The 26154-nt window shown below is 45.3% G+C and overlaps 2 protein-coding genes and 1 long non-coding RNA gene across 3 annotated transcripts; all 3 read right to left on the reverse strand.

Annotated features, from left to right (window-relative positions):
- Nucleotides 1-1095: 1095 nt before the first annotated feature.
- Nucleotides 1096-8391, reverse strand: YWHAH (tyrosine 3-monooxygenase/tryptophan 5-monooxygenase activation protein eta). The gene is made up of 2 exons (XM_038152658.1): nt 7972-8391; nt 1096-2515 (listed from the first exon to the last, which is right to left on the reverse strand). The coding sequence occupies exons 1-2, from the start codon at nt 8056-8058 to the stop codon at nt 1859-1861; spliced, it is 744 nt and encodes a 247-aa protein (XP_038008586.1). The 5' UTR covers nt 8059-8391; the 3' UTR covers nt 1096-1858.
- LOC119707532 lies at nt 6963-7961 on the reverse strand. The gene is made up of 2 exons (XR_005258781.1): nt 7217-7961; nt 6963-7124 (listed from the first exon to the last, which is right to left on the reverse strand). It is a non-coding gene; the product is annotated as an uncharacterized LOC119707532 (long non-coding RNA).
- Nucleotides 8392-18169: 9778 nt separating the features above from the next.
- Nucleotides 18170-26154, reverse strand: ANHX (anomalous homeobox). The gene is given in 9 exon segments (XM_038152871.1): nt 18170-18252; nt 18255-18373; nt 21719-21866; nt 22570-22871; nt 23123-23240; nt 23721-23907; nt 24801-24924; nt 25139-25263; nt 25879-26154. Coding segments are annotated over 9 exon segments (1461 nt in total). The 5' UTR covers nt 26134-26154.

Here is a 26154-nt window from a genome sequence, read left to right on the forward strand (position 1 = left end):
ACTGTAACTGAGATGAGACAGCACCCCTCGGCTTTGGAATTCAGAAAAAATATTAATAAAAAAGGGAACAAAAAGACAGGTACTTCTATCAAAAGGGAAATTAACCTACCAGCTACCAATATTTTACTAACCATCTAGAGTGTTTCAATGTAAAAAGGCAATCTCATGGCCAAGTTTTACCTTGGTTCCACAGGGGCAGTAGGAAGGTGTGTCACTATTTTCATCTTTTTCAGATGTTCTGTTACTCTTTCAATTGTCAATTTTACTGATATAATAAAGGCAGAATTATCTCCAAGATGATAGAATACATAAATGCACACAAACCTACCATTAAAAATTCTAAAACTCTGGATACTTAAAAAGAACAAGTGCACTGCTTTTAAAAAGTATGAGCAGCTGTTGTGGGCGATTCTGACCAGTAATAATTATTTCTATAATTAAAAACTCTCAGTTCTGATAAATGAGAACTCACATGACCTTTGAGCCAGCTCAGGTGCCAGTGGCACTCTGGATACAGCTAACTTCTCCTGCTGCTGGGACACACCATGACAGAAGTGTGTACAGCACCAATAAACATGCATGTACTCTAATTGTTGGGAGAAAACAAACAGTGTTAAGTTTGTGGACTAGACTTAAGTGAGCTAAATAGAGAAAGGTAGACCTTAGAAACAAGTATTGGTTCTGTTTGAAGCAGGTAAATATGAAATAGCTACTGGGATATTCAGCTATAAAGCTGATTTGGTGATCAGCACTTCAGAGAAAGAGCGTAGAAGTTGCAGTGGACAGAAGCAAACAAGTCTCTGCATTGATATGGCAAGTTATGTGCTTTACAACTGTTCAGCAGCTCTTGTACTGAGCAAACAACTAAATATACCACCTTGGGAAACTCCACTTTAATAGAGGTGACCCCCACTGCAGGTGCTTTTGGGGTTTGTGGGTTTGGGTTTTTCTTCTCTCAGCACACACTGTAGTGTTTTTGTGTTGTTTAGCATGTGTCAACTTCTCAATAAACTTTTGATTCAATATGTTTTAACCCATCAGTGATGTGTTGGATAACTCTATCTCTGCTCTGAACAAAAGACAGGACAGCTCATGTAGAGATAACATCCCTGAAGCAGCATTTTATTTTATTCACTTAATTCCAAAACATTTAATTTAGAAGTCTGGCTTCCCAGTCATCCATCTTAACATGGGCAAATATTGACATAGAGTTGTCAGAATACACAGACAACTAAACAGCCAAAGAGTTTACAAAAAATAAATTCATGATTCTTCAAAACAACTGCAAAAGGTTACAAGTATCAAAACTCTTAGGTAGATGCACTGCATTTAAAGAAACTGTGCACATAAGTTAGAGGCAAAAAAACCAAATTGCTACTGAAACCTCACATTTCAAATAGTTTATTGTAAACTGATGAACAGAGTTGTCATTTCACATCAGCTTAACTGTTTTCTTTGAAAAAAATTTGGGGTGGCTAACTTACTTTGCATGCACAAAATGTACTGCTTAACAGAACTGTCAGCTCATTTCAAACAGAAAACTTTAACTGGAATCTAGTTATCCTCAATCACTTTCCATTATTCTTTTCCACATTTTCCAATCAACAGGCAAATTAAAAATGCCTCCTTCTGCACTGCTCAAGTGCAACTAAGATAAATAGGGCCAATAAACCAATCAATCCATCAATGCCCACGAATACTCATCTGAAACTGCTTCTTGATAAAGTGGACAGCAGATCTGAACAGCTGTACAATACAGATATGCTTAGCACTAGATATTTAGTGTGACTGTGGCAAGGAAATATTGGTGATGGTGGGGATGGCCAAGTGGATGAAAGAGGGATCAGAGGAAAGCTTATTAATTATTGCCCTCTCCTGCTTCTTCATCCTGCTGATCACTCGTCCACAGAGTGAGGTTATCTCGAAGTAACTGCATGATGAGAGTGGAGTCCTTGTAGGAATCCTCATTTAGTGTGTCCAGCTCTGCTATGGCATCATCAAAGGCTTGTTTGGCTAAAAGGCAGGCCTGCTCAGGGGCATTCTGGATTTCATAGTAGAACACTGAGAAATTGAGTGCCAGCCCAAGCCTAATGGGGTGAGTAGGCTGCATGTGCTCTTTGCTGATTTCAAAAGCCTCTTTATAGGCAGCTTCTGAGGCTTCCACGACACTGTTCTTCTTCTCTCCAGCAGCAACTTCTGCCAAATAGCGGTAGTAATCCCCCTTCATTTTCAGGTAAAAGACCTTGCTCTCATACTGGAAGTCATTGCAGTTCTTGATCAAGTATTTATCTAGGAGAGCCAAAACATCATTGCAGACTGTCTCGAGCTCCTTTTCAATCTTCTCCCTATAGGCTTTAACCTTCTCCAGCTTCTTCTCATTCCCATCTGCCATAGTCTTCTGCTCTATGCTGCTGATGACGCGCCAGGAGGACCGTCTGGCTCCGACTACATTTTTGTAGGCTACAGACAGCAGGTTTCTATCCTCATTTGAGAGGGGCTCATTCAGCTCAGTTACCTGAAAATACAGACAAAGAGCAAATTTAAAGGGTTTGCCTTAGACAAGAGTGTGCAAACCTCCTTCAACACTCTCATCACGAAGTGCAAGATTCAAAACTTCTTCTAGACCCCAAAATTCCTTCTAGACGGGATTAACTTTGTAACATTGAAAGTTTAAAACTGTTCTGCAGTCAGGACTTAAAAGAGAGAAATCCCCATCGTTTTGAAGTAATAGAAGGAGTATTTAGAAGCCATTGCAAAGAACATTCACTGAATGAAAGTGAGTCAAGCTTGTGTACTGAAGAAGCAACCACAGAGGAAGGCTCAGGTTTTTTATGAAGTCTGCTGTAATTATACAGACTACACACTTAATGATGAATTTCAATGTACCTAGAACACCAGTTTTTTGAATCTGGAGCACAGCAGCAACACTGGAAGCTGGTGCAGTTCTCACACTTCAGTCTCCTGCTGCTTGCTTCCATTCGACAGCAGAGAAGGAAGCGCTGCAGTCTTTAAGCTCTGCACAGCACAAATGGAATTAGTGCTTCATGGTCTCTTTCAGACATGTAGTGAGCGATTACTCAGAGTAACACAAAAGTTACCCTGATTTCTGCTAACTGGCTGCAGACAAATTCCAGGGATAGGACGTGAAAGAATCTGTATAGAAATAGGACAGCAAATCAGGAATGAAGCCATGATCAGCTTAGAACTGCTGCTTCAAAAAGCTGAGACGGAAGGATAATACTTCTAACACGGTATATTTAGGCCTATTTCACTTCATGTTTTAATTCAGGCTATCACACCCATGGTCACTTGAAATTGTTCTACTTTTAAAAATTTATACGCATGAAATTAAACTCAAAGGAATTAGGATGAAAAATGCAACTCCTCTACCTTAGCCATACAGGTCTAAAGGTAGTCACTAGAATTCTAAGGATATGTATTTTGGTGTGAAAATAAACTCGCCCTTGCTCAGACACTGTTCAAATCATTAACTACTTCTTTTAAAAATGTACACATTTACACTGCTTGACAGGCACCAGATTGTTTATAGTCAAATACTTAAATACTACAAACAATCAAGTCACAAATATTTACACTATTCTGAGACTGCTGGTGTAGGCAGTGGACCTTCTAACAAATGTGCTTATTTCCAAATCAAAAAAAAATACTTTACATTAATTATAACTCTTACAGTAAGAGAGAACTTATTTGCAAATTTAGGTTTTGTTCTTAAAATATATTAAGTCAATTAGTTTTATCTCCAAAATTACTTTTACACACTTCAGGAACCTGAACTACCAAAAGACACTGCTCTGCTTGTCCTAATGGAATAAGAGGCAACCTACAGAGGATGAAATGCCCAGGAATAAACTCTAATGACATCTTCAGAATCTTCATCATAGCTCCCAAACAATATTTTCCTCAACAATCTCTGCCACAACCTACCTAAATCTTTTCTAGTAAAGATATTAATACTTCTTTCACTGGGAGCATATAAAAGGAATCCTGACTATAACCCTGAATTCCTGACTCCCCATGCTAATGAGCGTGGCAGTACTCCATCAGCTCAGAAATTACTTCTGTGTGTGATCCCACGCAGGCCATACACCAAGCTGAGCTGTTTTCCATGGAAAACACCCCAAAGTGAACGTTCCACCACGGAGAGCAGATCCATGACCTGGCCCAGGTCAGTGGCCTATGATTATACTGGTTTTGTCAGCCAGAGCACATCACTCAGCTAGAGCCAGCTCTGAACCAGGTGCTGCAAAAATGACTGTACCTGAGCCAGTCTAAAGCCAGGGGAAATTAATAAAACTCGCCTGATACAAAGCTATGCAGCCCATCACTGTGGAACAAACAGAAACCAACTAATGAATTTAAACCAGATCAGTTTCTTGTATCATGTGGTTTCTGAGCTCTATACCACGAACTGGAAGCTCTATAGCTACAGGTACCCCAGAGAAGGCCATGAGGGAGTCATCTCCCAGCAGGGGAGGGCACTGCTTACTTTAAAGACTATTCATTTCCCTCTCCTACACAAACACACTTCATCAACCCCAAACCAGACACTCAGGGATAGGTACTAAAAATATAGAATATCCCACACTTTTAAAGTCCATTTACATATACACATAAAGAAAGCCTACATAACAAACTAGAACCTCAAGCTATTTTGTTTCAAAAACTTCAGTTCAATACTTCAATTTATTTCACTGTGTGGTATTTTTCACATGACTAATTTTGAAATTCTGTATCTCACACCCATGTTTACCAATTTTAAAAAGTAAATTATTTTTTACCGCTATGTAGCTATATTGGAAAAGCAACATAAATCAATAGAGGTCCTAAGCACTAGTTATTAGGATTAATACTGTCCAAAAACCAAAGGGATTACACAGCTACAATTTCTCATGGTTTCTGGAATCATCTAAACCAAAGGGTACTCAGTGCTGAAATCTCAGGATGCTGAAGCATTTGTTGCATCAACTGAGAACCTTTCACACTGACACCCAAAGCATTTTTCTCCAGTGTGTTGAGAAACAATTCTGTACCTACCGTGTAAGCTTTATTTGAAACAGCTGGAATCCTGGAGCAGCACTCAATGCAATGGGAATGCCATGCCCCATGGAAGAATGCCATTTGCATATGACTGTATTTGCTATTAAAATGACTTTAATAGTTACAAATTAATGTTTAGTAAACTAAACCAAATTATTTGTAACAGCAACTATTTCATTTTCCTCTCCACTTCACACATTACAATCAAAAAGACGAATTCTTCCATGAAAAAAGTTTACAACAAAAAATTGCATTGAGCAGTAAATTCCTTATTTGAGCTACAACTGCTACTTGGTCTAGCATTTTTCTTTATAGAAAGAATTGATGGGAATAAAAAATAAATGTTTCTCCAGCTTTACACTGACAGATGAAACAGCAGCCTTGTCACTTTTTTTCTCCAGCGGCAGAGTCAAAAATCAGGCAAACACACTTTCCCCAAAACAAGCATTTGTTACTTTATGTTTCTGAACTAACTACCATGCTGTTGGCTAAATTCTGTATTGTAAAGTGTAGTAATATCTAAAATTGAAATTAGTTGTTCAGATTTCAGTTTACACTGAAAGCACACTACATTGACGTAGCACCTTTAAAAAGTATCAGACGTGTTACATTCAGAGATTTTAAAAATATTAAAATAAACCTTTCAAATCAAGATATCTTGGAGAATAGATTTCGGAGTTAAAATACTGATTTCCTTCCTTTCGGAGGAAGTCTAAATTCTCTGGATTACAAGATTACTTCAATATTAACCTATATGGATGAAAACCTTTCTGAATTCTCTCTCACTTATTTGCAATCACTGAAACAGAAGTATGAGCTGTGAGGAGAGCCAGCTCTCAGAGCATTCCACAGATTATGCTCAGACCTGCATAATCAACCTCAAGACTGAAGAGCATTCTGGAAATTGCCATGTTGGAGTGAACACCTGGGAAAGCCAAATAACCAACAGATGCTGCATCACAGATATGCAACAGTACGTGAACAGCTCTAAATAAATGAACTGTTGCTTTTAAATTCAGATTGCTTTCTGTATTTTAAAAGTATCTATAAGTTTCAAGACTCCACTTACTAAGTGTTCTGGAGCTCCCAGTTACAGAAGCTCATGATCACAGAACTTATTTGTGAGCAGAAGCAGCATTGCAGATGAGAATGCCACATGAATGAATGAAAATTTGCATAGCAATTAGAACAGTTTGAAGACAACTGGACACACACGCTAGCTGTAAGTACTTTATTTACACACTTCCTAAGGAAAAGCAACTGTGTTCTCATGGTTTCACATGTGTCCAGAGACCACACATCCACTGCAGGTCTGCAGTTCTTGGAGAAACAGAAAGCATTCTACTAGCAACAGCTAGAAATTGTCTTCTTGAGCAGTACATTTTAGCAGGTTCTCTCTTTCATCTTTTAAAATTACCAACTGAAAGAAGAGCTGTTACTATTACATTATTTGTAGCAAGAATTCTAGAGATAGAATTATAAATACACCTTATTTTAAAGTCTTGTGGCTCTGGTATTGAGATACTCAGAAGTATCACCGTTTCAGAACTGGACTGGTTGTAACATTTATTACAACATAATAGCAAAAGTGAACAAAAGCAGCAAAATAAGTGTCTTTTTACTGCCTTCATTTAAGGGAGGTGACATTCTTACAACAAAAATGTGGACTCCATTTGAAGCTGCTCTTTTTCAAACTAAAATCATCTTCTGCCTTCAAAGAGCAGAACTCTCAAGAGAAGCAGTACCTCTTGGGGCCTTTGGTGTTCACAGAGGACAGATCAGCAAGAACAAACCAACTGTAATCTGATATGGAAAGACACTGCTAAGCATCCAGTGGCATTAACATTACCCATAACATTCGGATCGTGTGAATGCTTTGTTTTCAAAAAAGGAACTAGACTTGATAGGTTTGGTCATTCTACAATTTTATTATGTATCAGTACAGTCAGATCAGTACAAATAATTTCCATTGCTTGGTTCTGAAAGGAGCAGAGTTGCAAATGTAACATTGTTTAAACACATTCCAGTATTCAACAGGGTATGGAATGCACTGAGAAACTGTTACCCTACAAAGAAGAGGCAAAAAGGCAACGTTAAAGCTCGGGAAACGCTCCTGGAAGAACAGGGGGTAGCTTTCACACCTGCACGCAGCTACTACCATTGAGTCACCGATGTCAACGAGTGAGGTCTCTATTCGTGTCTTTTACAGCGAGGCAATAGAAACGTCTGGAAGAGGAAGGGGCTCCTCTCGCTGTGTCCCCAGACAGCCCCCGCCGCAGCGCCCATCCCACAGGACCAGCGCCCCCAAACGCTGGCGGATGCCCAGAAGGGGAGACGCACCCCAAGGTGAAAGCCCCCACCCCATGGGGGCGGGAGGGAGGTGGGCGAGGATGGGCCCCGTCTGCAGCAGAGGAACGCACAGCGTTCCCGCCGCCAGGAGAGGCGGGCGGCATTCAAATGGCCGCACTGCGAGCCCGATTGGCGCGGTGGGGAGCGGAGAGGAGGGCACGGGGACAGCCACACCCCCGGGGCAGGGACAGCCGGGGAGCGGGAGGGCTGCGAGACAGCCCTTACGGGGGAACGGAGGGAATGAGGGGGGGAGGAAACACATTTTGAAAGGGGGTGCTAGGGCCGGTTTGGATCGGCTGCTCTTTGTCTCATCTCTGCCGAAGGCAGGTAGTACCGGGCACCGCCCCGCACGGCGGCGAGGTGTCCCGGCGGGATGGTCCGGCTCCCGCTCCCGCCCTCCTTTCTTCACCGCGACGGGCGGGAGCCGGCGGCTCGCATCCTCCCCGGACCCAACCCCGCCTCGGACCAGCCCGCACTTCCTCTCCCTCCCTCCCCCGCCGCTACTCCCCTACACACTCCTCCCCGAGTACGCCCCGCGGCCGCCACGCTACCGGCCCCACTCACCGACTTCATGGCCGAGGCCATGTCATCGTATCTCTCCGCCTGCTCGGCCAGGCGGGCTCTCTGCAGCAGCTGCTCTCGGTCCCCCATGGCCGCTTCCGTGGTGGCTGCCGGGCTGGGCTCTGCGCGCCCCTGAGAGAGAGCGGAAGGCGGGCAGGGACGTGCGGCTGGCCGCGCAGGGGTGGCGGGAGCAGGAACCGTAAGCGGAGCCGCCCGCTGGGCCGTGCCGGGCTGAGCCGCGCCGAGCTGGGCTGTGCCGCGCTGGGCTGTGCCGAGCTGGGCTGTGCCGCGCTGGGCTGTGCCGAGCTGGGCTGTGCTGTGCCGCGCTGGCCGCCGCTCCCTCGCCCGCCGGCCGCGCTCCCGGACCGACCGCGGCGTGTGCGGCTCGGAGCCTCGCGCTGCTGCCGCCGCCCGCGCCTGCGCGCCGGGAAGGCAACGAGGGGGCGGAGCCGCGGTGCTGCAGGGGAGGGGAGGGGGCGCCGCTCCCCCGCGCTCTATTTCTAGGTGACGTCACTTGCTATAAATAGCCATCGCGGGGCGCCGGCCGCGGGCCGCGCGTGCGCGCTGGGAGTGCTGCATTTTCCTGCTGCAAAGGTGGAGGTGGGCGGGGGGCGCGGGCACTGCGGGACGGGGCGCGACACGGGCCCGGACACCGCCACCGCCTCGCCCGCCCTGCCTGGCCTCGCCACAGGCGCGGGCGGGCCACCGCCGGCTGACCACGGTCGGGGTGACCGCGCTCCGCGTTCACGTGTGCGACCCTGCCCGGCCCCAAGGCTGCTTTGTGCGGCCGCAGGCTGCGCCTCTGTGGGGGAAACGAGTGGACCTCGCATCCCGGCTGCCCTCAAACAGCCCGAGCTGTGCGGCTGGTACCACGGACCAATTTACTGCCTTACCTAAGAGATGCAGCTAAACTCAATTTACTACGTATTTTAATGCGTAATAGTCAAACTCTTCTTTCATAAATTAACAGACTACCATTCTTACATTAAAATTACCTCAAAGTAAGAACCTTGCACAAACGCCGGGAGCCACGTTACTCATCTCTTACAATGCATCATGGATTAACTTCTCCCATTCAACCCTGGCCAGCATTTAAACACGCCTGCACCGCTGAAGCTATGGGGAGCTGCTGTACAGCTGAGCCAAAGGTGTGCTCACCTGCAGACAGTTCAGCACCAGAGCACTTGTGGCAATGTAAGCTCACATCTGTCCTCACCCCCAGAGAAGGAAAGAAAGTCCATGAGCACAGGCGGGAAGCAGGGACAAGGCTGCTCGCACTCCTCCCGACGCTCTCCACTACCCTCGGTACTCTCACACTGCTTCAAATGAGTCAATCCAGTCCCTGGTGTCAGACTAAAGTTTTTAGCCTTAACTCTAATGCTGCTGGCTTTTGTGCATTAAACCCTAATGCCATTTAAAATAAATGCTGTGGTTTTAAAAGGGATTCGATTAATATTGCTTGTTAAAGGACATAAATAAATATGACAAATAAGAATAAATTAGAGTTATATGTAATAAGGCATGAAAGATAAAATGTAGCAAGTTATGAACTGATTGCCAGAACATTCTGGAAACAGCCCTTGCAGTAGTGTGAAGCACATACACCACCGTGCATGCATCCCAGCAAGCCAAATGGGGCTTTTCCCTACTGGGATTTTGTTTTCGCTGTTTCTAAGAGAAGGCAGTGACATCCAAAGCCTGAACAGAATGAATCCCAAGCATCCCTATTTATTACCATAATTATTTTAAAACTTGCATTGATTTTACCTTAGAATAAATGTTTAGGTATAGACAGCAAACATGTGATTTTGAAAATATATGATTCCATGTAAAAATACAATTTTTAATGCATCTGACCCTTAAGCAAGAGTAGTGAGAGATGTGCCAATCCTCCTTGCCCAGTTCACTTCAGCTGGGAACCTTTGCAGTTGTAATAATTTCTCAATAGAGATTAGTCAGTTTGCAAAGGATTCCAACAGCTCTGAAAATATGTAGGGTTTACCAGCAGCTTTCTAGTCTTGTACAGCAGCTTCAGACTCCCCAGGGAAATGGACTACAAAGTATTTTTAAAACGAGTTATTCACCCACTGAACCAATCTGCATTAATCTGCCAAATATATGTGGATGTATCTACACATGCACAAAACATTCTCATTAAATGCCTTGGTTTCCTTAACGGAGGCTTCTGTAAAACAGCTATTTCTCAGTCTAAAGCATCTCAAAAATTCCTAACCTTGAATCCACGAGGTCACGTGTAACCTCGCTGCTCTAAAACCAGATACACATCTAAATTCAACAGTTTCAAGAAAAAGTGCTAAAATAAGGCAACGTTGTGTGCAGCATTTCCAAAGTCTGACTGTAACCTAAAGAAAGGGGAGAGATTGCATTTCACATCCCAGGCCTGGGGGAGAGAACCCATATTCTCCTGTGCATGCAGTGCCTAGTGATCTGGATCTCCACCCTCAGCACAGGCTCCACAGTTACACAGAGGTACAAATAAACAGAAATCAGAGCTCACACAGTGAGTTTTATAATCTTCTACAATATTTATGAGTCACAATGTCTTGAAACAAAAAAGGAAAGGAAAAGAAAAAATCAACAGGCCTTTTATTAGAGTGCTGAATGGGGTGCAAGCAGTGCCTGACTGTGGTTCCCCTGCTGAGCTCAGATGCCAGGCATCACTCCGTGATTCCCGTCAAAGCTCAGGAATACTGCTCTCATGAGGCAGGACTGAGAATTGTTCAAAAAGTGACCACACCCAGCAAGAATTTGTAGATGGAGAAATTTATGGCACTGAAAATTGCACTATGACCTAAGGCAGTGGCTCTGCTCCACAGGCATATCTGATTATTGGACAGCACCCATGTTCCATAAATAGCTTCCTGCTGAAATGCCATTCCAGTTCAGTGCTCACTCGCACAGGGGCACTGGGGACACCACAGCTGTCTCAGAGGGGGTCTCCCCAGTGCTGATGTTTAGCTGCAGGGACACTGGTGAAGAAGCACCAGCACAAGGAAAGCACCATGTGCCATTCCCAGGCTTCCCCACGGTGGAACACCTCCCCTTTTGTTGTCCTGGAAGCACTGAGGGAGCACACACACTGTGCCACTCTTTCCCAGACTCAAGTGCTGCTACAAAGTCCCTGCCACTAACATCCTCCTGATCCCTGGAGAAAATGATCTTCCCTCTCCTTTCTGCAGCAAGGAAATGTTTTATTTAGGGAACTGGTAAATGATGAAAGTCTTTGGGACAAGATACTGAAGAACAGAGAGAGAGAAGAGAAACCACCCACTGGTGGGGGAGGTTAACCAGCTTCCACATCACAGCAAATGAAGTAGAGACAACTGTGGAAGAGATGGAGTTTGTTAACATCTGATCTTGGAAATACTTGTGACTGGCCCTTACGTGGGGCATGATGCTCAGATAGTGCTGTAGGGACAGATTCTTCCAGAGGCTTAGGATTATCTGTAGTTTTTATTGTTAGAATTCTAGCAGCACATTCCCCCAGTGAGATAAATGTGCATCAGGAGGATAGATGGTGTAACCACCGACAAGATCAGAGCACGAGATAGCAGTGGGTGTAGCTGTAGTGTGATGATTCTCTCCCAAACCACAAGGGACTGCAATTTCAGTGACATACTTCTAGCCAAACCATGCACCACAGTTTAACAAGCCTCTAGGCTCTCACAGTGTGTGAAAATATTCTACTCTTTGTCATATTTCAATTTCATATTAATCTTGAATCACTCACAGAAGCTCCCTCATAACTCAAGGGTATATCCTACAATGAAGAAAGATGACAGTGCCGGAGCAGCAGCAGCAACAGGGTTCATGCCACGCATTGTGGTGAAGTGCTTTGTGTATCTATTAACCTACACTTTAAAACAGAAGGCTACTGATTTGTACAAAACCTGTGAAGCTCTTGCTCCCTCCTGGGAAAGGGTCTGTGCCCCAAAGCCTATTTGGGATTGCTGCAGTGTATTTAATACCATTCAGTATTCACACACAGTAGCCTTTTGCATGTTCAAAATCCTGCACAGACACAAGCTGATAAACCCTGAGAACTCTCTGGCAAAATGTGCTATCTTCCAGCACCTGCTCATTTCAGAGTCCAGTGAGGAAACAGCACTATGTCTGAATAAAAGATGATGGCAGTTTTTCCTTGCCAGAATGATTCAGGGATATGCACAGGGGGGTGTCAAGCATGCTCAGTTGTGGGGGTTCCTTTAAGTGGTGAGAGCACAGTAGCTAACTGAAAGCAGCTTTAACTCCTCATGAGCTACTTCAGACTACGGTGTTTGCTAGTCCTGCCCAGATAGAAGAATGCAGTTTTACTCTTTATATAATGAGGGGAAAGTAACCAGGATTCAGAAGCTTCAACAGGAAAACACAAAAAAGCCTGCATAGCAGCAGCTGCCACCAGAGCACCATTTTGAAAAGAGGCTCTACAGGTAAGAGGAAAAAGAAACAACCTGTGTTAAGAAAATACTGGAAGTAAAAGAACAATATGAACACAAAATAATTCAACCCTACGATTTCTGGAATCTCTCCAAAAGACACCTCATGCTGAGCATAAAAAATTAAGGACTCAGCATCAACAGCCACATTTAAAAAATAAGACCAGATCTGTCTTAACAAATGAATTTTTACTGCCCTTCAACCTTTACCAAAGTGGATTAGTTTGACTTAGAACTGGATTGAATCCCACTGAAAATGATTGATCTGAAACAATGACCTTTCACTGCAGAACATAACATGAAAGACTTTGGGGATAAGACTAATGAAGTGCAGAGATAAAATAAAATGCCTTTCCCGACATTTTCAAACGTGGCCTCTTATTCTGGGTGCCCTACTTGAGTCACTGCACAAAGTGCTCATTTCCTCTAAGAATGAGGCCCCAAGAAAGGTGAGCCAGGCATCCAGAATGAGAGACTGCCTGAAAACACCTCCTTGAAGCTGTGTCTCCCAGCATTTGTCCTGAGTGGGTGTTGGATGCACCAGTGACTGTGACAGTAAGCAGAACTGCCAAAGGGACTGCGAGCAGGAAAAGCTGCCGCTCACATCCTGGATCCTCTGTAGCAACAAGGATTAGTTCAGGGAAGTTTTCATGGCAGCTGCTGTGCAGGACCTCCACACAGCCATTTCCACAGCACACTCCCAGGGCAGAAGCACCCTCAGCCTCCCCCCTTGCCAGGCTCAGGGCTGTCTGCTGAACTGCCAAGAGAAAAGCCACCTCTAGCAGCAGTGCTGGAAAACGCGGATGCTGCCTACCGGGAAAGCGCCCTCTCACCTCAGGGAGGGCCAAGTAACAACTTCTGAAAGTGCTCCTAGATTTCCATCCCCTTTCTGCGACCAATCAACACATACAGACACTGTACTTTGGGCCCTTATATGCATTTTAAGATAAAAATAACTTTGTTTTTTTTCTATCTAGGGCAAGCTCCTTCCTTTGCTAGGGCAAACCATGTGGAGGAGGAGGAATGACAACAGCAGGTACAGCACATTCAGCTCAGGGCAGGTCAGCCACGTGCTCAGCGTGCTTCTAAGTACAGCTCCAAGGAAGAACAACATAAACACATCCAGAGCTTGCTCCAGATGGTAGGATAGGTTAAGCAGAACATGATGGGGACACGAATCACATCTAGGAAACCAGAACAGGGTAAGACACAAATTGAACAAATTGCTACCCCAATGTGAATAAAATGGAAAGAACTCCCCTAGGCTCTCCTTGAAAGACTAACTCCAGCCAGCAGCACAAGCAGAGAAGGTCAAAAGCACTACTGGCATTCAGCACAGATTCACTCGTTCTCTTCCCCTACTGCATGGCCAGGCACTCCATCTGTTCTGGCTCATGGATGGGGAAGCAGCAGCACACCTCTGAATCCTGCTCAGCCCCCTGTAACCCAGCATGGCCAAGTCCCGTGAGATCATCTGTAGGCACCACTTGCAAATTCCTGTCCAACTGCAATTAGCTCCTCAGAAGGGCTTTGTGCAGGTTCAATATCCAGGTGACATGGAGCAATAGTGGGCCAAAATACATGGTACTTTACATCTCTTAAAGGGAAATACTTTTAATTTCCTTGATTTTACATATCAAACTTTGAATTGTCTAACATAAATTTACAGAAAAGTAATAAGTTATTTCACCTGGGAAATGACCTAGAAAATTCAGTTGTCCTCTAGAGAGCAACTGTACCAAATTCAGAAATGAAATTCATTAAGTATAAGAGAAAAGGCCTTAATTCTGCTTTGGCTGAAAATCCTTTTTCAGATTTAAGTTTGGAAAAGAGACTTGTTGTTCTAGCAGTCCTGAGGAATTTTGCTGAATTGAGCCTCTTCTTTTTAACTAAAAACTCAAAACAACTGTGTTCTTGAACTATTTTTAAAACTTACAAGGTCTTAGGACACTGGTGGTGTTAATGTGGTAGAACAAAGGTCACTTATATGCCAAGCCAAAATACCTGCATTCCCTAGCAGGGGTTGCTTCTTAGAAAAGAACCTATATAGAATGACAGCTATCTAAAATTTCTATACAGGCAATGCTAATCTAATCTTCTCTCCCCTGACAGGAAGCAGAACTAAGTGTTTGAAAGGAACTGAAAATACATCTCATTGTAGGAGAGGCGTCATTCCTCTTTACTCCAATACATCTTCAACAGCAGGGAAGTGTAACCTCCCTGGCTTTCATCCGCATGTATCATGTACCACTGGCTGCCTAAGTCAGAGTCATTGTAGCGACATGTCATCAGCAGGGATGAAAACTGAAGTACCTTATTTGGGATCTCGCACAGCAGCCCAGCAAGATCCAGTGGGAATTTTGCTATGGGGCTGCTGCCTCTGTATGGAGCCGCGTCGCTGGCTGGCTCCGGACCGTGTCGCGTCTCCGTGCACCGCGGAAGGGACGGTGGCAGCGCCGAGAGAAGGGGCTTTGCCGCGGCCCCCGCGCATCGCCCGCCCCTCAGGGGTCCCCCCGCCCCGCGCGCCCCCTGAGGAGCCGCGCGCGCCCCGCTGTTGCTATGGCTCGGCGGGAGACGACAGCCAATCAGGGCGCGGCACGATATATCTGTCGCTGTTGCCAACGGCCGCGGACCAATGGGAAGGCGGCGGCGGGCGGCCCGAGGGCCAATGGGGAGGCGGCGGCGGGCGGCGGGAACGGGCCCGAGCGGAGGAGAGCGGGCGGGCGGTGGCCGGGGCTGTGAGGGCAGGGCGGGCTCGTCCCTCACGGGTGTTCGGGCGGCCCTACAAGCCCGGCATCTTTGCTCCCTGTAGAAATGCCCGGTTCGCTCACGGGCCCGCTGTTGACGGCAATAAACGGTAACGTGTGTGACCTTTCCAAGCACCGCTGTTCCAAACACAAACAAGAAAGGGGTTATTCCTAGTGAGGTCCCCAAAATAATGGAGACTTCAGGCTCTCGGCACCCACAAGTGTTCCCACGGCAGCTGGTCCTGCGTTGTAATACATAATTGCCACGTGAAAGTTATCACTTCACATCCTTACCTTGAAAGAAACGAACTCCAGAGAAACAGTAAGTGAAAATCTTTACTTGAAAACTTTGTAACAAAAGGTAAGGGAGGCATTTTCCTCCTGTATCTCCTGTCTGGAGGTTTGGCAATGGGGACCCATTTTGCAATACAGATTTTTTAAAAAACAGTAACACTTCAGGAAAATACCCATAAAACCCACCCTATAACTTGCAGGATTACTTTTAAACCTGCATGAAGGGCTACTTCTTGTATTAAACACCAATTCAATGGCATGCCCTAGCACTGAAAATGCTGCTGTGCTCCAGTTTGTGTCACCTGTGGCACTACGGAGTATGGAACACTCCAGAAGTTACACCCTGCAGTGCAACAGGAAGGCAGGGATAAGAAATAGCAGTGTTTTACCAGCACTTACTGAGACCTTATTTTCCAAGCCTGAGAAAAGGTTATCCAATATCCACTGCAAGGCAACGTAACCAAATTTTACTCCTTTGAGCACAGGAGCGTCATTTACCTTCATGATGCAACCAAGGACTCGGATCGGGCCAGTGCTATGATTAGATCTATGTTACTGCCACAGAACCAGTGCCTTGATTATTTTAACATTTACAGTGCAGCTTCAGACAGCTCCAGGAAAACCTACAATCCACAGTGAACCTTTGGTTTCTTCTATCCTTTGCAAAATTCTTAATAAAACTGTAACTAAACAGAACTTAGTAACCATTGAACACACCTCCATCCTTCTCCCTCACTCTGTTCCTCTCCCCATTAGACTCCTCTTCTATTAAAAAAGAAAAGGAAAAAAAGGAAGCAATGGGGTATTTCCTGGGGAACTGCAGACACATGGAGTGTATCTGCAGGCAGGTCACATCCGTCCACTGTCAGAAAATTCACAGAGCAGGCATGCTGCCTGGAACATGTCGTTGGTTAGTGAGTCAACAACTGGATCCTCCAGGACCTGAAAGACACAGGAAGGAACCAAAGCCTCACCAGGTATGATTTTAACACAGCTGGTTATGGTGGAAGAGCTCCTTTGGGCAGACAGCAGCACAAGGTGTGCGATGGCAGGGAATGGCACTGGTCAGGGCTGTGTGCATGAAGAGACAAAGGCCGGCTTCCCCTCCAAGTCCACAGCAATGCATCAGTGCGTGTAGAAGTGATGAGCACAATCCATGCCCAATGCCCAATCCAACTCCAGGAATTCAGAGCAGAGCAATTCCCTTTGCTTTGCCCTAGGCTTTGGCTCCTGTGAAAGCCAGTAACTGACAGAGGGTAAGACAGGAATTAAATAATTAAGGAAGTGATGGCCTTAAGGAAAGGAGCTCTGCTCAGGGAGAGAAAGAAATATCTCCAAAATGAATTAACTTTTTGTTTGTTTGCTTTCATTTTACTCTCATTTTGGTTCTAACAGGATGCGTGACCTACCAAAAAAAAATTGAGTCGTGGACAAGAGAAAGTTTTCACCTGCACCTCTGTGGTTTAGGCATAGGAACCAAATATCTGCATATTCTTGCCACAAGCCCAGAGTAAGTCAATTCAGCAAGAAGCAAAGTGCCCAGGAAGTCTGTAGAATGCTGTAAAATCATTTACCCATTCAAGCTCTTCCTTTTTGTAGAGCACACACTAAAATAAGCAAAAATTGCTTTTCTGAATTCTTGAACTGAGTAATTATTACAAAGATTTGAAGATGTCCCATTTGACATCTACAAGCATCACTCAGTATCTTGCTCCCAGCCCATAGTGTACTGAGTGTCATGTTTCTTCACCACTGCAAAAATCAGTGCAAGGATGCAGAACAGCAAGATGAAAACTAGCTAGAGACAGCCTGCTCTGGGAATCTTAGAAAAGGCTCATTCATTATTAATGCCCAAAGCTTTCCTTCTCGTCTGGCTTACATTATGGCTGGTAAAAAGGGCACTTTCCAAGATACAGATCTTTATATTGATGCTTTCAGTGGCTCAAAAGAGGTTCTGTTACTGCCCTCAGAGCTGCAGCCACTTCTCATAATGAGGCCAGCAGATATGGGTCCTGCTTTTTGTAATCTCTTTTGAAAAGGTTTTCCCCAGCAGCTCACACTGAAAGGGAAACAGCAATGGATGCTGACTGACTGTTAGACCAACAAAGGTGAAGCCAAAAAATACATCAATGTGCAGCTTAGAGGGCTTTCTTGGGTCCTATTTTTAGGTAACAATTCAGAGGTGTGCTCCCATCCCCTTAAAGCACAAGATTTCTAACTTGTATTTTCTACGGCCTTGAAGTCCCCATCAGAAGGCATGCAGACTGCACCCCTAGCATGGAACTATCTTCTTCATCCTGGCCAATGATCACCCTGCTCTGTGTACTGCCATCAGCCATCTCAGAACAGGGCAAAATTCCTTTTCCTCAACAATAACACAGACTTGCAAATGAAAATCACATTAAACATTTTAAGAGATCTGAGAGAACAGAGTCAAATTGTGCAAGACACCTTAGAGGGTCGGACCTCAAGCAGCCATCTTTGTGTGACTGTTCTACAGGTGAGCCCTCCATTGCTGGAAATTTAAACGACACTTTGGATATGCATAGGATCTTTTGGCCACCATTTCAATGACACATTTAGTAAAATTAGGGTGTGACTAGCAATTCAGATAGGAAAAAACAAAACCACTTTTCCTTCTACTATCTGCCGGGTGCTAGCCAGGGAATGCTCAGCTTGCTCTGAACTGGACTTAAGCTGTGCTTAGATCAAACATATTTCATACTAAATATGATATGAGATTTCACATCTCCTCTGAGAGAGCTGCAGGGGACTGTGTGTACAGAGCTCCTTTCTCTGAACTTTAGGTGTGTTCTTACCTGGCTTTGTCCCAGGACTTGGCTTTCTTCCACACAGGGTGCAGAAACAGGTGGGCACTGAGGCTTGCCAAACACAGTCTGAGAGGAACTGGGAAAAAAATTATATACAAGTGCATTTGTATTTATGTTCTGTTTGCCACTTACTGTAATGTTTTGCAGCAGGACAAGAGGGGCTGTTGGCAAGATTATTCATTCGATAGAGTTCTGTTGTCTACACACCTGCCCCATTTCTCAAAATGAAAATACAGGCTCTGCAGTGGGAAGACTGCCCTGACCAGGAGCGGTATACAGGGAATCACATCTCAATTTGCAACTTTCCTTCTGTCCCAAAGCACTCTCCATAAACAAGGAGGTGCCTACCAAAGCTCCTGGAACGTGTTTTAAAAGCAGAGACTTTAACAGTCAAAACATGTGGCTTTAGACAAAGACACAACATTGGCTATGCTTCTGCTACAGCTTTCCAAGGCCACCAGTAGAGTCTGGGGACACGGCTTCCCCATCCACACTCCCCTGGAGGCTCTGCCAGCCTCCCCAAACAGATCAGTCTGTGGGCACTGGGTCAAGTAGCAGGCACTGGGTACTCAAGAATGGGATGCTCTCTCCCATCATCACCAACTCAAAAGTCTCTCTAATGCAACAACAGTGCCCATACCACCACTAGGAACAGCCAAGGTGTGCGTGTCCATACGGGCCCAGACAAGAGGTGCCCAATAGGAGAGTACAGGAAAGAAGTAGAACCAACAGGGTAAGTGTCAAGTTGCCCTTCCTTGGAATGCTCCCCAGGTTCCAGTGACCAGCCCTGGGACTCCTGTGCTGGAAGCTGCATTCAGAGCCATATTTCCTAATGACAAATGGGCTCAACTCCCTCTCCCACCCTCTCAAGCATTTGTCTCATGCTTTTTTACAGCCCACTTACACCGACATGCACAGTGCCCTTAGCAACGAGTTCTGCAATTCAGTTATGCAACATGCCAAAAAAGTAGCCTCTGACGGTGGGTTTGGGACTTGCTGGCTGCCAGTGTCAGGATGCTGGGCTGTCCAAAGGGGAGAGCCCAACAGCAGGAGGATTCTCAGCACTCTGAGCTGGAATCCCAGAAATGCAAGCTACCACGAACATCTCAGCACTGACATTTTCTAAATCAATGTGCTGGCTCACAAATGCAGAATGCCTTGCTCCATAGAGCTCAGTGTGCTTTTCTCTCTGAAATGGAAGGCACGAGATTTCCACTCTGCAAGAGCCATTAGCTGGGCTACATTCCACCTGTCCTGACTTGCAGAGTGAAGAGGATACACTACCACTGTCTGTAAAGGGGAGCATCTGTTTGGTGTCCCACGGGGGCTTCCAGTCCACTTGCTGGATCAACCCCTCCTCTCAGGCAGCAGAAGCAGATGGAGACAGTCAGCTTCCAGCCTGGTTCCCTCTCACACTCCCACCTCACAGCCCTGTAGATCAGAAGAGGTTTGGACACAGCCCAGGTGTGTAGGAGTGGCTGTAAAAAGCCCATGAAAGAAATCAACAGGAATTGTTCTGATAAGCTTTGAGGCCACATCCTTTCCAGGTGAGCATCTTTAAAAATGAGACAAGCAGATTAAGGGTCTTTTAGCTGACTTGTAGCTCTATCCCAGTGCTCAGGAAGAAGGAAAGCGTAACACTGAGTCCACTCCACATAGGTGATCTTGGCTAAATAATTTCCTTCTCTTCGTGTTACTCTTACCTCTAAAACCAGGATAACATCACTGCCCTGTCCTTCCAGGACAGCAACCCTCATTTGCCTCGACCAGACAGTTTGATCTCTTGCCCCCACGAGTCCCCAGAGGAGTAATGCTCATTGCACCATGACTGCTCAAGAGGACCCTGGAAACAATACTCCAATCCCTGACTCTGTTAGAGGGCTCTGCCTTGTAACACAGGTGATCCTCACTGACTGAGCAGTGATCTTACCTAAGAGTACCTGCATGAGCTCTCCTGGCTCCCTAGAGAGAAACTGCAAAATGAAATTGCTGAAATTGCAGCCTAAGCATTACTCACTTCTGAAAAAGACTGATGTTCCATAGCACTCATGGAATTTTGAGGAGCTCAAGGTTTTGGGGGGACCTGGACCAGGCCACTAAACAGTGTTTACAAATAGGGTTCAAATAACTATATCCTCACCAAAAGGTGCCAACAAAGCAGCAAGTCCTGCCCCTCACAGGAATATGATAAAGGGTGTGTGGATGCCTGGCACACTGGCATACCCATCAAGGAGACATTCACCATAGATTTCTTCTACTAGCAGAACATATTTTAAAAATAAACATGAGCTCACTCTAGAGTCAGAACATGCAATTTTAAATCCAGCCAAAATATTGCCAGCAAGCCTTGCTGATCTTTCATGATCTTTAGCCACTGTTTTAAACTGTGAATCCTAAAACACAGCCTGAGGTTTTCACAGCCTGACCTGGGTTCTCCCCAGCAATTCAGAGCAAGGAGTCTGACATAAATGTGAACAAGGCACCAGGGCAAGTGAGAAACAGGGGTGAAAGGCAGAAATGTTTTCTGCAGGGAACTGGGGCCAAAGCCTCACCAATCTTTATCTCCAGTGAATCACTGCATTTACTTGTTTAACAAGCCACAAAGCCTTCTGTGCCTCTGCTTCCTCATTTTTAAAGAAGCGGGAATAAAGATTCTTCTACCTCTCCTTTTGACAAACTGACAGCGTCATGCTGGCACAAACACTGGTCAGTGTCAGGCAGAAGGGTTATAAAATGGGGCTGCTGCTCCTGCTCTGTCTTGCAGATCAGTAAATTAAAGGAAGCCCATAATGTCTGGCAGTGTTTATTTTTATGTAACATTATGGAAGTTGTATAACATATGGAAAATGGCACAAATTTCTGTTGTTTTGCATTCTCTGAATTTCTCAATTCCCAGAGAAAATCTGAAATCTGAAACCTTTGTTATAGGTGGAAAACAGAAAGAGAACAGTGCCTGTCTTTCCATCTTCCAATTTAGAAGGCTTGCACTATGGAATAATCTTGTCATGAGGTTGTGAAGCTACAAGAACTATTTTAGGATTAAGTACAGGCCCTACCAACCCAGCCCACAGAACCAACAGAAACAGCCCTCACTGGATCAGCACAGGTTAGGCTTTTCTGCCAAAACCAAGCAAATAGTTCAGAAACTGAACCTGCCTAAAAAGCAGGGGGTCATACCTTCTCTGATTAGGCTGGTTGCAAATCTCCTTTATGCCACACACACACTTGTATGCTTAGACAAGATTACCCATGTGCAGATCTAAATACTGGCAAAGAAGGATGGACACAAGGAGAAGCAGTCTCTGGAAATGAGGTGTGTCACTATTTCTGCAACTCTCTTCAACAGGGTATCAAGACATGGCTGGACTCTGCATCATTTCCTTCCTGCCTTTAGGCAGCCCTGTGCTTTCCCTCCTTTTACCTGTGAAGAATAGATTCCAGGGTCCCTAGCTGTCCTCCTCTAAGGATTAAGCTTTCATCCTGTAAATCTGACTGCTGAATGATTCTTTCTGAACTGGCTTCAACACAGCCAGCTTGAGGGACTGTGCTCAAGGGAACTCTGATACCTGCTGAAGTAAATGCTCAAATTAAACATAAGTACAGATACAGATAACATAGCCCCAGCCTCCGACCCAGCTATTCCTTCTCTCCTTGTTCTGCGTTCACCAGAGCCTGGGTGAATGGCAGTTACAGCCCTTCCTGCTCTACAGACTGATGGCAAAAGCAAGTGGGCATCACTTATGCATCCTATCAAGCCTATTCTGAAGAACAGGGAGAAGAAAAGAGATGGTGGGAATGCTGAACAAGACTGGACAGGAAGAAGACAAAGAGGAAGAGAGAAAAAGCAGCAAGAGGGAGAGGAAAGTGAAAACATGTGCTTGAAGACAAGCATCATGTCACAGTTAAGTTCCCAGACTTTTTCTCAGGCAATATTTTAATGATGACAGGCATTAAAAACCCAGAAGCTTGCAAAAAGGCAAGGTGAACAGACAACACCTGGAGGGACTCTCTCAATGGAAATACCAAAAGGAATCCACCACTATCTTATGGAAGTGGCTGCAGTTTAGGGAAAAGAGCAGGTAAGAATGTCTGTTTCAACACCTTAAATCCACAGATTTTCTCACTGAACTATCATGGAAGAGGAACTCCAAAGCTCCAAATAAGCCCTGCTCTCCTTCATCAGGACACTTAAGTGAGCAAGAATGTTTACAGCAATGGGAAGAGAAGCTTGGAAAATCTTAAGGTCAACAATCTGGGTGCAGTTTTACTAACCTTCTGCACCTGGGGTCCACACGGGGCCCGAGATTCCTCCGCTGCTGTAAGGGGCCCACCACATGGGCACCCAGTAATTCACAGAGGGAAAGGACTCGTAAGAGCGCAGGACAAAGCTCCCCTGCCAGGGGCTGGCAGCAGCCCTGCTCACTGCATCTCCAGGCAGCAGCACAGGAGAGCCAAAGCAGGTTCCTGGATCCATCACAGCCTCAGGGCCAAAAGGTACAGGTTGTTCAGCACTGTGAGTGGTGAACAAAGCCATGCTTGTTCCAGCTTCATACAGCTCAGGGCTCTGCATACAGCTGCAATGATGGAGAAAATGAATCAGCCAGACATATTGCTGTGCCAAAAGGGAACCCCCAGCTAAACCTCTGAATCCTGCCCTCCACAGCTGGGGGATGAACTGCTCTGACTGGACATGGAACGTTTCCATCAGTGGTGGCAAGACTCCCAAGTGATGTCCCCCAAGAAACCGACATGGAAGTCAGTTCTGTGAATACGTGTAAATGTTGTTTCATTTCTGAACTGTCACTGTAAAGATGCCATACATCACCTGGATTGCAGCATCTTTAAATATGTTCCTTCAGGAGGCTTATACAGAGGTGCAGCTGACTGCTCCCATCCTGGCTCACAGGGCACATGGGTTATCTCTGTTTGCTCATGAGATCCATCTGAAAGGTGCAGGCCAGGCAGGTGAAACAATGCTAATGATTACTCCAAAGGCAACAAAACAAGTCCAATCTGCCAAATGCAGCAAGACCCCTGTGCTCCTTGTGACTGAAGTTTGGTTAAGTGTCTGTGGAAGGACATGGAAATACTGGGTTTTCCTGGAGTACACTGCCCTGATTCCAGAATCTGAGAGCTAAAACCTGCTGCTTCCCATGTATTTGCTTTCATTTGGTGCCTCCTTAAAGCCAGGCATCTCTTTTCACCTGTTGTTGCACAGGCATTAACAGTGTCTGCTCCTCTGGAGTGACAGCCTGGAGCCAAACAATGAAGCACTCCACCGAAGCAGAGTCCTCCAGCATCCACTTGATCCATCAGCACATCATGCTGTTCTGAAGAAGCAATATCCTTCCTTTCCTGAGGGAATTTAAAATTGATTTTCACCTCTCTGGACCACATCCTGAACCCATTAGGAAGAGACAAACCTGCAGTTTGTGGAGTGTCGGATCCTTTATCCCGTGGCTCACTTCTGTGGGAAGCCAAAGCCCTCTCAGGACATGAATTGTTGAGCTCTTCCACTTGAAGGAGGCGGGATTTCTGACGTCGTCGATAATTTGCAAACCAATTATAGACCTGAGTTGGCTGCAGGTTCATGGTCCGAGCCAATCCCTCCTGCAAACCCAGGTGCAGGGAGAAATCAAAGGAAAAAAATCACATCCAAATAATCAAGCAGTTCCCTTCGGTTCCAAAAGCAGTCCAGCAAGAGCCCTTCCAAAGCCAGAGACATTTACTCACTAGGTCTCCAAGAGGCCTAGTGGATCCGATCGAGGAGGCTATTTTATAAACTCAGAGCTGGCAGAAAACACAAATTCCACCCTGCACTCCCAGACAATTTGTTTGCTAAGGAAGCCACTGCTATTCTAGACCTATTCTATACTGCTCACCAGATAATGCCCTCACGAAACCATGCTCTTCCCACAGAATGACACACAGAGACAGACATTGAAGTCTGAAGCCCTCACCTGGCAAGGAAGTGATCAACAGTGTTTGTTGATTTAATTCACACATCTCTTCCATTACAAATGTGTCCCTGTCCAAAGAAGGTAGATCCATGCATACACCAAGGCAGCCTATTGTGTTATCACATCAAATTACCAGCATTTGAAAAGTCAGCACAAAATATGTTCTGGTGAACAAAGTGCAATTTTATATAGGCTGTTACTCAGCCAAGTCAGAATTATTTATCATTGTAATAGAGCTCTGCTGAGTGATGGCTGTTTGGCTGCCTATGCTCAATCACTACAAAATTAAAACTGTTAAAAATCCTGGGAGGAATTTATTGCCCCTCAACTTTTTTTTCCACAGCAAGAGAAATTACTTAGCACTAACCTGATGATTTTTTAAAGAAACCTTTAGGGAAAGATCAAATATGAGGAATCCTAGCCCAAATAAGCCTTTTGAAAACAAGAATTTAGAAATTAAACCAGTTATAGACTCTTGATCACAGTGTCCTGCTTTTCTGTGACAAAAAGGCTTGATTGGAAGCATCCCTAGCAAATCCCTACCCGCTGTTTCTTGTCTGGATTTGCTGTCACCTCTGCAGCAAACCTGTACAGGTGCTGGCGTACTTCTTCTGAGTAGTTTCGATTCTTCAAACCTTCAGGACAAAGGGAAATAGGTGGAGGATTCCTGTACACAGGAGAAAAAAAGGATTAAAAAGGACCCAAAAGGAATAATTCACATTCATGGGATTTCTCTCACATTGCCACAAGTGGTCAAAATACCAAGAAAAACCAAGCTCCAAGAAGCAGCATCTTGACGTGTAAAACCAGGCTCTGCATCTGTAGACCCTGCATCTGGAAACTACAGAGAAAAAAATCTTGGTTTCCCCACTGTGCAGTACCTCTTCCTGCAACGGAATTTCTGCAGTGGTGTCAGAACATCTGTCTGCTGTTTCTCCATAACCCTCTGGTAGTGAATCTCATGCCAAAGTTGCACCAGTTCTTCCTTCTCTTCTGCCTTGCAATGCTAAAACAAAACTGTGCATAAGTAAACGTTCCAGAGAGTCACCCAGACCGTGTACAAAGGAGAAAACCCTCAACAGAAATGTACTCGAGGATTCCTACTGGTTTGACAGAGCTAGTAGCATTATCTGAGTGTATGGCTCGCTGCACCTTCCCTTTGTACACAGGGAGTTGCCTAATTCCTTCTTTTCCCCTGGTGCAAACGTCTGCATTACCAGATCTAGAGGCCAAAAACCCCTCACCTTGAATGGCACCATCCAGCCTTCCTCATATATTCCTATCCTGCCAAGCCCCCTAATCTTGGGCTTCCCAACACTTTTATGTCCTGAGCCCTAAGATTGTGAAAAACTCCAAGAACCACCACAGCAGAACAAAAACCCTGCTGCAACCAACCCCATTATCACCCAGTTCCCTTCCTCCCCTTGGCTGATAACTCTAAGTGCCTGTAGCAAAGGCTTCGGCAGGTCAGCAATGCACACTTATCACCTTCCACTGCCTTCCACAAGCTGGAAGTGCTCCATGTGCTGCAGTTTAGGTGCTTCTGTACTAACGGCTCCTAACTACTGTTTTTCTAACACGGCTTTTTGTTTCCGTGAAGAACTGAAGAACACATTCCTACCTCCAGGAGTCTGCAGGCTGCATCATGTTGCCCTTTATGGATATGAACGGACACACAAGCCCGGACAACATGGATGTTAGTTAGAAAATCTCTCTTGTTCTTGCATTCCATCATGGCTTCAACCAGCTTCTCCAGACTAGGAGAAGAGCTCTGGAGCTCCCGGCAAAGCTGTGCTGCTAGGTTCAGCAGTTTGGTGGGTGGGGGATGCTTATTTTCATTCTTCTTTAACATGGCCATGAACTGCTTCATCATCATGTCCTGTTGGAAGCTTTTTCT

Source organism: Motacilla alba, chromosome 15, assembly GCF_015832195.1.
Source record: "Motacilla alba alba isolate MOTALB_02 chromosome 15, Motacilla_alba_V1.0_pri, whole genome shotgun sequence".
Taxonomy (NCBI): domain Eukaryota; kingdom Metazoa; phylum Chordata; class Aves; order Passeriformes; family Motacillidae; genus Motacilla; species Motacilla alba.